The 14,086-nt window shown below is 34.0% G+C and overlaps 2 protein-coding genes across 2 annotated transcripts in view; one reads left to right on the top strand and one right to left on the bottom strand.

Annotated features, from left to right (window-relative positions):
- Positions 1-14,086, bottom strand: part of LOC139978605 (uncharacterized) — a 38,731-nt gene that overhangs the window by 15,825 nt on the left and 8,820 nt on the right. The gene's annotated exons all lie outside the window — the stretch shown is intronic.
- Positions 4,120-14,086, top strand: part of LOC139978597 (death-associated protein kinase 1-like) — a 90,828-nt gene continuing 80,861 nt past the window's right edge. Inside the window, exons 1-2 of the mRNA XM_071988935.1 lie at positions 4,120-4,569; positions 4,854-5,070. Of these exons, the coding sequence (XP_071845036.1) occupies positions 5,012-5,070 (59 nt within the window). The 5' untranslated portion in view covers positions 4,120-4,569; positions 4,854-5,011. The remainder of the gene's footprint in view (positions 4,570-4,853; positions 5,071-14,086) is intronic.

Here is a 14,086-nt window from a genome sequence, read left to right as displayed (position 1 = left end):
ACCATCAACCGAACAATCTATAAGCTAAAAGTTACTTTATTTTCCCCCTCATTTTCTGAGAACGAGTATATATATATATATATCGAAAGATGCTAGGATAGTTAGTATTTTTTCCGGCAATAATGCTCTCTCTGTGAATGTTCTGTTTAGATGCATGGGAAACATAATCATAACATGTATACGGAAGTGGCCCCTGAATAACATGCATTGCTTACACTGTACTCAGTATTCAGAAAGAATATAAGAACACAATTTTAAGATTCAGTCTTTCATTATACCAATTGCTAATTATTCCATTTTCAACAGAGCCTTTGAGTTTATTCTGTTTCACATGCAATGTACCTGTCAAACACAAAACACGTTGTTAGTTTGTAACATTAATGTAACTGCCAAGTAGGTCAACTTGCCGAACAAACATTCAATGTTTACCACAGAGAAAAACAAGCTCATAGCAGACGCACCTATATATTGTAGCTATACGTTTGATATAAGAATCTGGTCAGAAGCCGGTCTTGCTATCACCAATTCTGTGGGACTTTTTTACGAGAAGAAAACCTCACAATGTTCTATTGGGAATATTGTATTAGCGATATATATATCACGTGGTACACGAGGATGTTAGATACGGTATAAATTGACAAAACGAAATCCAAAACCAGATATTTAACTTAATGAAATACTTCAAAGAATAGCAAAACAGCATCAGAACGCTTTCAGAACTGTCAAACTTGAAACGCGGGATCAAAATATGCAGAAAGTGAGTATTGAGTTCACACTTCAAAAATATCCCCCCCCCCCCACCCTCACCCCTCCCCTTCTTCCATTCCACATTAAAAATAACAAGTACAATTTTTTGGTGACCTTAATGGGTACCCCAACCCCCCCCCCCTCCTTCCGTTCCCACACACGCACAGACACACACTCAGATCGGCACTCTTACAAGTAACTAATTGCGTTTATTCCGAATCATATATTAAATATGCATGCATGGAACATATTGAAGTGAGGCAGAGCTAAGATGCATAAACATAGGCCTATGTGTTATGAGATGTTGATGTAAAAGTCGATGGTTGATTATATATGCTGTTGATTGTGTAATGTATTGTTGAAGAGGAGAACACTCTATATGTTATTAGTGTGTTAATGGTTTCTATGTTAGTGATGAATTGATGCGAGTCTAATAGCACGATGGTAACCTTTCTTTTCTATAATAATAAGTTAATTGTTAGCGTGTTTAAATAGGGCTGAAAATGGATGCTCCCATTTGTTAATGGTTGGCATATGTGATTTAGCTCACTGTTTATTTATAATACCTGACTACAGTCTCCGTGAATTGCATATACGCGAATGTCTTCAAAGGTTGTGTTACGCCGCACGCTATATAATGTCAGTTCTATGCAGGTTAGCAGGTAGCCTATATGGATTTTAAAATACCGTTATTATTACATTATATGACATAATATACACACGCACGTGTTGTAGTTTTAAATTTACCAGGCAGCTCCTTATATGCCGTTGAATTTATGCATCACATGTCGGCAAATACTTAACCAGATACAAATTCGAGCTAATTGTACGTCCAACGGCAAATTTCCCTTATTTTATACGGTAACGCATTCAGTGAGATACGGCAGATGAAATTAAAAGACGAACCACAGACTGCAAACGCCTCATTAAGAAACTTGGGGAGGAACGTAATCCGTTTTTAGGGGAGTTTGTAATGCAGCTTACATATTCTCAAGCACGTAATGTGATCGTGTTTACCCGGTACGCTTAGAGAGTTCGGTGCAATGCAAGAGATGAGCAAATTTCTTCCTCTTCTGCTTCTTCTTCCTCCTCCTCTTCTTCTTTCTGAGGCTTCTCCAGTCTCTTCCTAAAGAGGAGATATCTTTACGGATGCAAAACGAGGAAAACGGGGTATCTTGCACGATCAGACTACAAACTTAAAGGGATAAACGTATTTCGGAATCAGAATACAAACTTAAAGGGATACATGTATCTCGGAATCAGAACGAAAAACATAACGAAATATGTTCGTTGTAAAATGCAACAAGCATACAAGTGCAGACATAATGGGAAGACAAAAAATGAAACAAAAACAAAGTGAAAACAGGGAGTAAAAGCAACCACATGACCCTATCTTGTGTTTGTTTGTTAATTTGTTTATACTATTCTTAGTCATTTCCGCTATCAACTTTAAGACAATAATGTAACGCAAACTCGTCAAATATTGGTAATTACAATTTTATTTATAATATTTACATAAGTAAAACGAATATGGACTCCCCTTGGTACCACCTTCCGAGCAGGTCTGACGAGAGGGAGGTAGGGGAGGGGGCGGTGATACGGTCCCGGGGAACGGGCAGTTAGGAGACGCGGAGAGGTATGGAATAAAGAATAATGTATTCTCATCTAAGGAAATAACTATATATAGGCCCATAGATGTTAACCATGCGTTTATGAAGACTTATGGGGAGGGGGCCCGGTGATATGATTGTTTCGGAGCCCGATTGTGCACCTAGTTTGTTTTTGGCATGTGGCTTGCTAAACATAAGTGGATCTGGTTGATGCGCTCATAATGAAATTATTATAGAATTTGTCAAGACAAGAGTGTATGGTTGACATTAAGTACGTGCAAGAAAAATCAGAAAAAGTTGCCCTCTTAGATTATGTGCTGCGTTGTTTAGAGCCATAACATTAAATTAACCACGAGCTGCAAGAATGTATATAACTTATCTTTAATAACATATACTAACCATAATAATGTCGGATGTTTTAAATCAGAGTTTCCCTAACTCCATCCCCCCCCCCCCATGCACGAACCCCCTGTGGAATTCAGAGTTGTCCACGAACCCCCAACTTTTCGAGACACGATCTAAATCATTATTATACTATAATATGCATAACAGTACTTCGTAAAAGATCGTGTATCACATTCACGGTACGGTACTACTATGGCAACAAATGCGTATGGAACGCGAAAAGAGTTTGCCGATATATAGGTACGACTTTTGTACATTACCAAATTATATGACATATCAGATGTTAGCTCAACAAAATGTACTCTAGTTTTGACTTCCAGAAACGTCTCACGAACCCCCTGTGATGGACTCACGCACCCCCTGGGGGTTCATGCACCCCAGTTAGGGAACCCCTGTTTTAAATGTTCATTTTAGCTTTCATGTTTACATCAGCGCCCCAATGTATTTCCCATAGCTATAGGAAATCACTAAATATTAATAAAGAACCTGTTACTTCAGCTATATGCTATGACACGTATATTTTATTTGTCTATATATACTTTGTATGCATTAAATACTACTGCAGTTGACATGCGGAAGAGGTAATCGTGCTCTGTCTTGGTTATAAATGGACAATTACATGTTGTTTGTCTGTTACTAACGAATTCATTGAATCAGACTCTTATCTTTCTTGAGAGTTAAACTTTTATCATTTCATGAAAAAAACTCAGGGACAGACATGCTCAAGAAAATTCCCAGAACTCGTTCAAGCAGCTTGCTTCGTTTTACTTTTAAAAGACGCTGTGTTATTCCTCATATTTATAGCATATATTCACCCCCCCCCCCCCTTTACCAAAAAAAAAAACTTGCGCGCAACGGGATTTATAGACATATGCAGTACTTTGGATATAAAAATTAAGTTTTGCTCTCTTTTTTTTTCAAATTTATTATGCCCCCTGACTAGGGCCCCTGAGTTATACATTCCTTGTTCCGTTCTTTATTTTTCTGTTTCGAGTAAATCAGGATAAAATAAAATACTTCAAATCTCATTTGTAAAGGGGAAATAGTACCCCGGGTATTTTTGAATATGTATATAGATATTTAAGGGAAATAAAATCTGTTTCGTCGTCGAATAAGATTATCTGGCTCACACGAGAGATGAAAATGTTTTTAAAAAAAAAATCTTTTAGGTTTTGCCCGTTTCAGTTGGGACACTTTTTTACTGCTAGAAACTATAGCCCGAGAAATCATCGCCACAATCACGTGATCATCCAAGCATAACCAATATGATTCCGTGCAGCAAGCAAAGCTCTGCCAGCCGAAATACTACACGACGTATAGAGCTTGTCTTTAAAATGTCGTTTAGTCACCACTCAATATGCATATACAGAATGTCGCCGTGCATTTTAGTGCTACGTATATAGCTGCTAGCGATATTACGACAAGAAAACAGTAAGAAACAAGAAAGAAGAGAGACTTCATTCTAGGAGGAGAGGAAAGAGAGACAGAGAAAGAGCGAGAGAGTGAGAAAGAGGATACGAGAGGAGTGCGTGTGGCTGATCGGCAAAACAACTATCGCAATATGGTTTTTTGTTTTTTCACGAACATTATCCAAAGTCGACGCAAGGCCGTTTATTCTCTTGCATGTTGTTTGTGCATGCGTTATTTTCATATAGGATAGTTCCGACGACATTTCGTAAAGAAAAGCAAACGAGTTCGTTAAAAGCAATATTGTCCTTTCTGTGGAGGATAGAGAGCAACAGCGAAGTTGTGCGATCGTTATATTTTATCATGTGAATTAAGAAGATGCATCATCACAAGTTAAATCGTAAGGAATTATTCATCAGCAATTTCTATTTATTAGTAAACAGGCTGTTGCTATATTGCACTTGTATATATTTATAGGGGAATTATCACTCGGTGTGCATGGATAAAAATGGGTATATATATATATATATATATATATATATATATATATATATATATATATATATATATACATATACATATATATATATATATATATACATACATATATATAAATATATATATATATATATATATATATATATATATGTATTCATATACTTTATTTCCTTTGTGTTCCTATAGGATGACCACCTCATCCGCTAAGCAATAACACGAATCTGAAGTATCGATTCATCGCCTGATATTTGACGAAATTTATCAACATTTTGGGAGATATCTCTGACTCAGCTGTTCGTTTTGTCATTCATTTTATTTCTTTTGTGAGAATGAGCTTTTGATTGATGATGCAGTCTCTCGTTGTTAGCAACACGTGGGACAATTGGGATTATCAACTCTCAAGGTAAGACTTTTTTGTATAAAATTTGGTGTTCTAATATAATTTCCTATAAACACGGGAGGTTGATACACCCACCGGAAGGGGATACTGGCTGAACGGGGAAGCATGGATCAATATTATCCACCAATAGCTTTCATCATCCCAAGAACAAAATGAGCTGCGGAAGAATTATGCTGAAAATGTGGTTTTAGACACAATTTGCAAGTAGTCATCTAACCCGGACCACCCCCCCCCTCCCCGCCCGCTCCCCTCTTCCTCCTTTCCCTACCCGTCCGCAATCATGAAAGCTGTCATGCACGCACGAAGATTGTTTGACATTAAATATAGATTAATAAAACAAAATAATAATACAACGCAACTGTATAATCACATAGGCCTAATACGTAACAATAATTGCATAGAGAAGTATAAATTACTTTATATTATAAATTACTATACTATAGCTTAGATAGAAAGGAAATAACTCCGATCCCCTCCCCACCCCAGCACGGCACTGCCCCCCCCCACTCGCCCACTCGTAGTATAAGTAGTACCGGTACATCATATGCAACTGCATGGGTACGTTTATTCTCCGATGCTTCATGACACTAGGTCTATCTTCAGCAGCATTATTTTTAAGGAATTTGTGTGTATAATGTTCCAGGGTTAAAATATTGCAGCCCAAACTATACGAGGTATGTAGACTTGATATACTTTGATCACGAACACGCTTAACAATTCCAAAGATGATATATTGACAATTTTATAAATATCAACTATACTTACTTAGACGGATAAAAACATTGTAACATGAAGGAAATATATTATTACATAACAAGTTATTTAATAACAAAGCAATTTCTGATGCTTTCCTCGCTATCGTGTGTCTATTACACGAGCTTCAAGGTTAAACTTGTTGCATCTTGTCGGAATGATGACACTTTTGAATGATGGAATTTTCAAACAAGCAGACAAAATGTTTTGGTGTGATCATTGAATGTTAATGACCTATACTACATGACCGATTCGTGTTGGCCTATTCTTACTTATCATTACATATATATATATATATATATATATATATATATATATATATTTATATTTATATATATATATATATATATATATATATATATATATATATATATATTTATATTTATAAATATATATATATATATTTATATATATATATATATATAAATATATATATATATATATATATATATAATATATATATATATAAATATATATATATATATAAATATATATATATATATATATATATTTATATATATCAAATTACATATGGTATATTAAATATATACACTGTGCTTCCATGCATGATTTGATTAAGGCGTATAGCAACCAACTGCATAACATCTTCACATGATATCATGAAAACTTTACGACACATGGAAAAATATGTTTGATAACATCGAATAACCACTGATGTCTTTTCATGTGTGTGTGTATGTTGGGGGGGGGGGTCGTTTTCCAGAAGACGCATATACTGCCTACTTTGTAAAAACATAATTGCATCATGAATATTATAGAAATGACAAGATTGTTGGCGCCAGTGTCGTGGTGTGGTATCCTGCCATCTACTCAACAGGACTACGAAATAAAAATCTTCCGTGCCGTAAAAAAAAAAAAAAATAGTAGGGACATATTTACAAGATACATCTCTTCATATCCCAGAAGAACTTTATTAGCACAGATTTTGCCTTTATGACTGTACGACGCATTATCAATGACTGTACGACGCATTATCAAGACGTCAAATTGAGAGGCTTTTGTTTTATATCTTGCTATTTTTTATTGTAATAAACTGTCTATATCTGTGACTTTTTATTTTCATTGTCTTAAAGCAGCTGATGGATTTGTGGTAACATTTTTCTTACTTTAACCGTCTCCAATTGAGTGTTACGTAAAACGAGATTAAAACTGATTTATCAAAGACACACACTCGAAATATTTCCATCAAATGAACCTTTAAAAATAAACAAGTTTATTACTTCAATAGATTTCGGAATTCTTATTAATAATTTTTGTCGCCAAGACACATTTAAAAAATTAATATCAATAACATCGGAAATTTTCCAAAGTTTGGACTGTATTTTTTTTTTTTATCATTTGAATAATTGGATAAGGCAAGCTAAACAGCTGCATTTCATAGGGTTATATTATTTATGTATATTTGACTGGTATTGCATGGAAATTTGTCAAACCTCAATCAATACGTCATTTTAAGAAAGGGTGTAACAAAATATTCCTCTGTCAACAAAAGAAAAGAAAACTAATACAGTAAGGGACTGGTAACCCATAGCAACGGGCTACAAGCACAGGCATTTTGCTTTTTTTAAGCTAATATTTACAGATAATCATGTTTTTTTTATTTTCTGCTTGTGGACATACGCTGCTGTCATAGTGTGTTAAAGGACACCAATTAGTGTACGAGCATAAATATATATATATATATATATATATATATATATATATATATATATATATATTCATATCAGCAATTGAAGTAGGCATGAGTCCAACCGTTATTTCATATAGTCGACACGGTGAAAAATATTACCAAACTTAGGGTAACTTCTCAAAACGCGAGAAATTTGTTACAGATTTTTCAAGCATCACATGACAAATAAACCCCTGGGGCAGACTGGGGCAAACTTTCACCAATGGATGCAGGCATGCACAAAATATTGAATATACACTGTCTAGAAAAATACACTATATATACTGGCAAGTATAGATATTTTCCCAACTGCACAATATTTAAAATAGGAGTTATTTTTTATACTTCTTTTTGCGTTTACATTTACGTGTTGCGTTTTCGCTTTGCGTTTTGCGTTTTCCATAACAAGATCAACAAAGCAGGAAAATATTCTGGTCTTTTACATAACCAAAACTAAACTGCATTGAACAAGAACCTTGAATTTTCACATCATATTGGGGCATAATTTTGATAACACTCAGTTACAATGAAAAGACGGAGTATTTATCCAATTTTGTTCGGGAATTGAGTAATCAGAATGCCTTTGTGGTTGCATTTTATATCCGAGAGTATACAATATGGTGATATAAGTCGTTTTATTAGCTTGGTCATTGATCACGTGACATATTTAACGACCGTGGGTTGGTAAAAACACTGCCTTTAGTTGACAATATTGTCCATACGATGCTTCGGTACACTGGTACTGTACTAACATCTTTTATTTGAGAGAATTAATAAACATCACGCAAAGAACGAGAAATAACTTCTTTTTTTTCCTGATATTAGACTGTATCGAATATAAAAGAGCGCCAAATGTGGGTGAGGGGGAAGGGGGTATTTCTGTATATAAGAAAGCAGTTACAGAAATCTAATTCTTCTTTCATGCCACAAATCCTTAATGACAGTAAGTATTCCTATTTGACAGAGTATAATTATTATTATTATTTTATATAATATAGGTAATGTGGAAAATTTCATAATGATTAAAAAAGACTATTCAGTATTAACTATTAAGTGTTCTGGTGTTGTGATGTAATCTGCAGCTTTATTCTGGATATATAGCAAAGTATTTTAGGTTTGTCTTTTCAAAGCAGGATCTCTTGTTTGGTTATAAATTAATTCAACGGCATCCATATAATTTCTTAATCTGGCATCTGAAGTATTATATCTTCAGTAAAAAGTTGACCTCTGAGCCCCCTAGTTTACATGAGTTTCTGTACAAGTTTAAGTTCCTCCTGCAAGTCGAAAAGAACATCGCTAGCGGTGGTAGCCCTAAGCATTTTTCTTTCAATGACTATGAGATAGCTTTTAAGAACAGTCCCTTTCTGTTTAATTAATTTGCTCCTCCCCTTCCATTCAATTATGTTCATTACATAAAGGTACAGCAGATTATATGTATTGCGTTGAAGTAAGAAAGAAAGGCTACTATGTTTGTCACATATATGTTTGTATTATTGTGCGACATTGACAGAAGCAAAAAAGAGAATTATTATGTTCGTTATGTCCTATTAAGATTGTAACTATTGTTGTATAAAATTATAAAAACGGATAATAAACGAGTTTAGAACTAAAAAAAGGGAAAAAAAGTATTAAGTACGCATTACTATCATTATACGTATCTCTCTGTACCTATTTGATGTGTTGATGTTAATATCAATCATCAGTTTGATTTACTAAGTTAAAAGACTATACCTTATAACTATCTGGAAACTATCTAACGCAAGAACACAAAAGACAACATACACTTTGCAATGGATATTATCTTCAGAAACCAATTTTTTGCATTCATATTTCATCCCTTTAAAGCAACAAGTCTAGATTCCCATGGAAAATAAATATATATATATATATATATATATATATATATATATATATATATATATATATATATATATATATATATATATATATATATATATATATATATATATATATATATATATATATATATATATACTTTACTATCCCGCTCTTTTGAACTAACAAACCCAAAACACACGACATATTTTACAAATGCTCATTTGGCAAATTGCAAACACTCACAATTCTACGGTAAGAGTTTTTTATGAAATTGAGATGGTTAATGTATTCATAAGTGGTCATAATGATTAGCAATCTAGTAAGATACCATTCATAACCATAGCAAAATATTCATTTATTGTTAACTCAAGGGCGGCAATAGTTCGCACATGTGTGTAATCTAATATAAGAGAACTGCCCACAATCACGAACCTGACGTCTGCATAAGACATGGTATATTTATTTAGGACTTTAGAGATTCGCCTTTTTTGATACATAAACCAGATGAGTAAAGAAGAAGAAGAACAACAACAACATATAATAATATAGAAGAAGAAGAAATATATATATATATATATATATATATATATATATATATACACACACAAACACACACACACACACACATATATATATATATATATATATATATATATATATATATATATATATATAAGCATAATATGTACCTTAGGTCGACAGTTTATGGTAAAAAAGTGTACCTTAGGTCAACAGTGTACCTTAGGTCGACATTTCAGTGTCGACCTAATGTTTTCACTACCATTTTAAGACACTTTTTTATTGTCGCAAATAGCTTTATAATGTTCTCCGTCCTCTAAAACGTTCATTTCAAAGTTTTGGTTAGGGTCGGTTCAGGGTTAGGGTTAGAAAAAAGGGTTCGGGTTAGATTAAATTTAGTGTGTAAGTCAATGTAACAGTCGACCTAAGGTAGGATCCATAGTTATATATATATATATTTATATATATATATATATATATATATATATATATATATATATATAAAAGTTATATAACTTTTTTTCATTCGTTTGATCGTTTGATTATATATATATATTTATATATATATATATATATATATATATATATATATATATATATATATATATATAGCCTATATATATATATATATATAGCCTATATATATATAGCCTATATATAGCCTATATATATAGCCTATATATATATATATATATATATAACCAAACGAATGAAAAATAGTTTCAGAAACTATTCCCCTTTTTTTTATCATATGACCAAACTATATCTGTGATAATTATCACAATCGACTACATCACTTTGTGAAACATGTTCTTGCCATTTTTGTTTATGTAAAGGTAGAAATATTGTTCACATTGAATACACTGTTTAGTCGAAACAAGCTTCTCTTCTCACAATGACTTATGACAAATACGTGGATATTATTTCACTGTTTAGTTAAAAAGGAGAGTTAGGTCTGCATTATCTTCAGCTGAGATTAATGAAAACAGACACCTTGTTCGTTCTTCTTCATCTTTACTTTTTCTTTTCTTCATCTGGTTGATAACTTCCTTGCTTTTTGTTTTTCATCAGAGGAGTAACATAAAACCAATCTCACCAATATTTGTTTCTGTCTCTACTCCCGAAATTTACCGCTCCTTGTTTCCCATTATTTATTTAGTTCGATAATAACAAGGACACTACTCGTGACGCTTAAGGTATAATAAACACAATGCGTGTTTACTTACCTGAATATCATCTCCATAAATTTATATGCTGGAAGCGGATAAGACTGTAAAATTTAGCGTCAGGATCGTCAGCTTAAAATGTGCTATATAATACGCTAGATTGGTTACCCACTCTGTTGCTGTAGATGGTTTAAAGATTTTTAAAAAATCCAATGTTGTAAAACTGGCGTGTACACATTCAACGAATTAGAGAAGTTATAACTGTTTTAGATGGCTTAATCCCCAGCAAGCGAATGCATGATGCATCAACATAAACATATGTTACTAATATCTTTACAGTATATGGATATGTCAACTTAATTTCCCCTTTCTATATATATATATTTTTTTTTTGGCAAAACAAACATCATCACTTGGTCGAACGACATACATGCAACACCCTTCATAGCGGACGTTTAGCTAGACCTAGCCTACTTTTGGTATCACATTCCGGACATTATTTTCTATCATCTTAACTTTAATGGAGACTAGAATTACCATCAAATGTGAGAATTGGGTTATTATTAAGGGGGGGGGGGCGCATATCCAATTGGACTCATTTCCGAATTTTGCGGAAGTTTCTTGAATAGTCAAAAATACATATTTTGAGTCTCTTCTTTCGTTTAGGCTGTACAATAATCGTCAAACAGACTTATAGTGAGACCGCGCTTATTCTCGTATACTCTTGCATATTTACCTGTCCTCATACTCGACAATTTGTTGGATTGTACCCGAGCTGGTACTCTAGGCCTACTCAATATACCGAGGAACATTTGAACTAGTACAAAATTATGTCCTGGTACTAGAGTGCTTTTAGTTTTGTAATCACATCGAGAGAAATGTAACTTGTTCTCTCACTCAAGATCTGTACTCGCACTAAAAGTCAGTCGTAAAACTTAAGACTTATTATTAACTTGAAATAGATGCTCACAGCTGCTGGGATAAGGTTTTCTTTTCTTTAGTAAGCTTATATATTGAACTCACTGAGACATCCGTCTGATGCATCGAATCAACAATTGTTCTCTATAACAAATGGTTGCATGCATGAGTGTAGCAGTCAGAAGTCAAAATTAGTCTGTGTGAAATGATATATGACAAATTTATTCAACGGTTAATTGGGTCTTTTCTCTATCTATCGCAAGAAGCAAACATACAACATCGGGAAATTTAATGCATGTTATGTCGTCTGATTGTCTGAATGTTACAATAAATTACATCCTTCGATAACCGTTTCCTATATACTGCATGGTTAAAAGCAACTGCCATGGTTGACTTTTGTAATCCCGTGGTATATAATAATTATGTTGAATGATGTGCGTGCACTTAATGGTAAATTATACAGATAGTCTGCTGCATAAATATCAAATCAGGTGCTTCGTGTTACACGCTTCATAAGAAACAAGCATTAATATTTATAACGTACATATGTAACACGAATTCCGAAGAGGATTCAGGAAGGTAAACTATACTTTACATACACAAATATATAAAACAAATCGGGGCCAAGTCTTGTCCAGGGTTTATGACTCAGGATTGCATTTTCCCACCAAGAGAAGTATTTAATATTACATTCGTTAAGTATAGGCTACACTGATTACTTTGTACTGCAGTTATTGGAATTAATCTTCAATTCAAATTGACTTAACATTTTGAATGTGATTATGTTATTTAGTAATTCAATGCGATACTTTATAATAGAGCAACAGGTTGCACATGCATTTGCGGAAAGTTTTCCTTACAAATATAGTTGCTGAAATTATATAGCGCAATGCGCGTATCGCAATTATGATATAACACTGACCTGCACGCATGCATGCATCAACATTTACTGTAAACTATACATGAAGCTGTATATTCTCCTTCGATGGTAACCATCCAGTGACTCTTGTCGTTATTGTATTTAGTGGACAATTCAGATAATGATATGCATCGTTCAGCCAAATGCTTTTAGGTTCTACTACTTCATGCATGGGGAGTCTTAAAGTATATTCAAGTGTGAACCGCGGCAGCTTTTTGTAAGCAGGACAGATCAAGCAAACCCAGCACAATCCACGCATACTCAGTAAGTTTATGACTGTTCAATGCTTCATACCTCCTCTCGTATAGTCTCTCTGACTGACGCTAATGTCCTAGAAACTTAATTGCGAAATTAAAACCATTAACTACTAGATTCCACTGTTCCGTACAGTCAAATATTCTTCCAATTCAACTAATTCAACCCGGTTATACAAGCGTGACGTCGAACGCACGCTTCAACTCGCTGCTGAATTGTATATTACGCAGTGTGATACGGGTTCAGAAAATGCCACATATAGACCCGATGTATCTTAACTTTCAGTCCCACCTAAACCCCACCCCACCCGTATACCGTGCGTCCTGTTTAGTTTCATCGTTTCTCGAGATACATTATTTCGACACCGATCAAATATATAGGGTGTATGATTATGTATGGTATCAAAAATGTTATGTTAAAGCACTTAAATGTTGAGTTAGTATAAACTGCAGTATACATATATATACTATAGCCTCTGTGCTGAATATAAACTTTCCTACAGGCCCCTCTACGCGGGGGGATAAAAGGTGTCGATGCGTAAAATATATTCATTAACTCATCCAAATGACCAGTTTGATATATTATCTACATAATTACCACTGGGACAGGGCACTGTACAATTTTGAATTACATATCGTAGCTGGAAAAGGAAAATTGTCATTAGAATTATTCAAGTATATGGTAAACGAGAAGATTGAATTGAGCAGGTCTATTTTATTTGTGGTGAATGATCGTGGAAGGGTAACAGGCGCGTATCCAGGATTTTCAAACCCGGGGGGCGCGAATTACTATCTAAGCGGAGCGCCACCATCGGTTGGCGCGCAGCGTACAAGAAAATTTCTTATTTTGATACCCCCCAGATAACCGGAAACGGCACTTCTCGGGCTTGAAATGACCAACCAGATGTACACTTTTTGCCTGAGAACCAAGTATTTCCTAATAGTTTTTTTTTTTTCCATC

This window comes from Apostichopus japonicus, chromosome 13 (assembly GCF_037975245.1).
Source record: "Apostichopus japonicus isolate 1M-3 chromosome 13, ASM3797524v1, whole genome shotgun sequence".
NCBI lineage: Eukaryota > Metazoa > Echinodermata > Holothuroidea > Aspidochirotida > Stichopodidae > Apostichopus > Apostichopus japonicus.
This window is presented reverse-complemented; position numbering and strand designations above follow the sequence as displayed.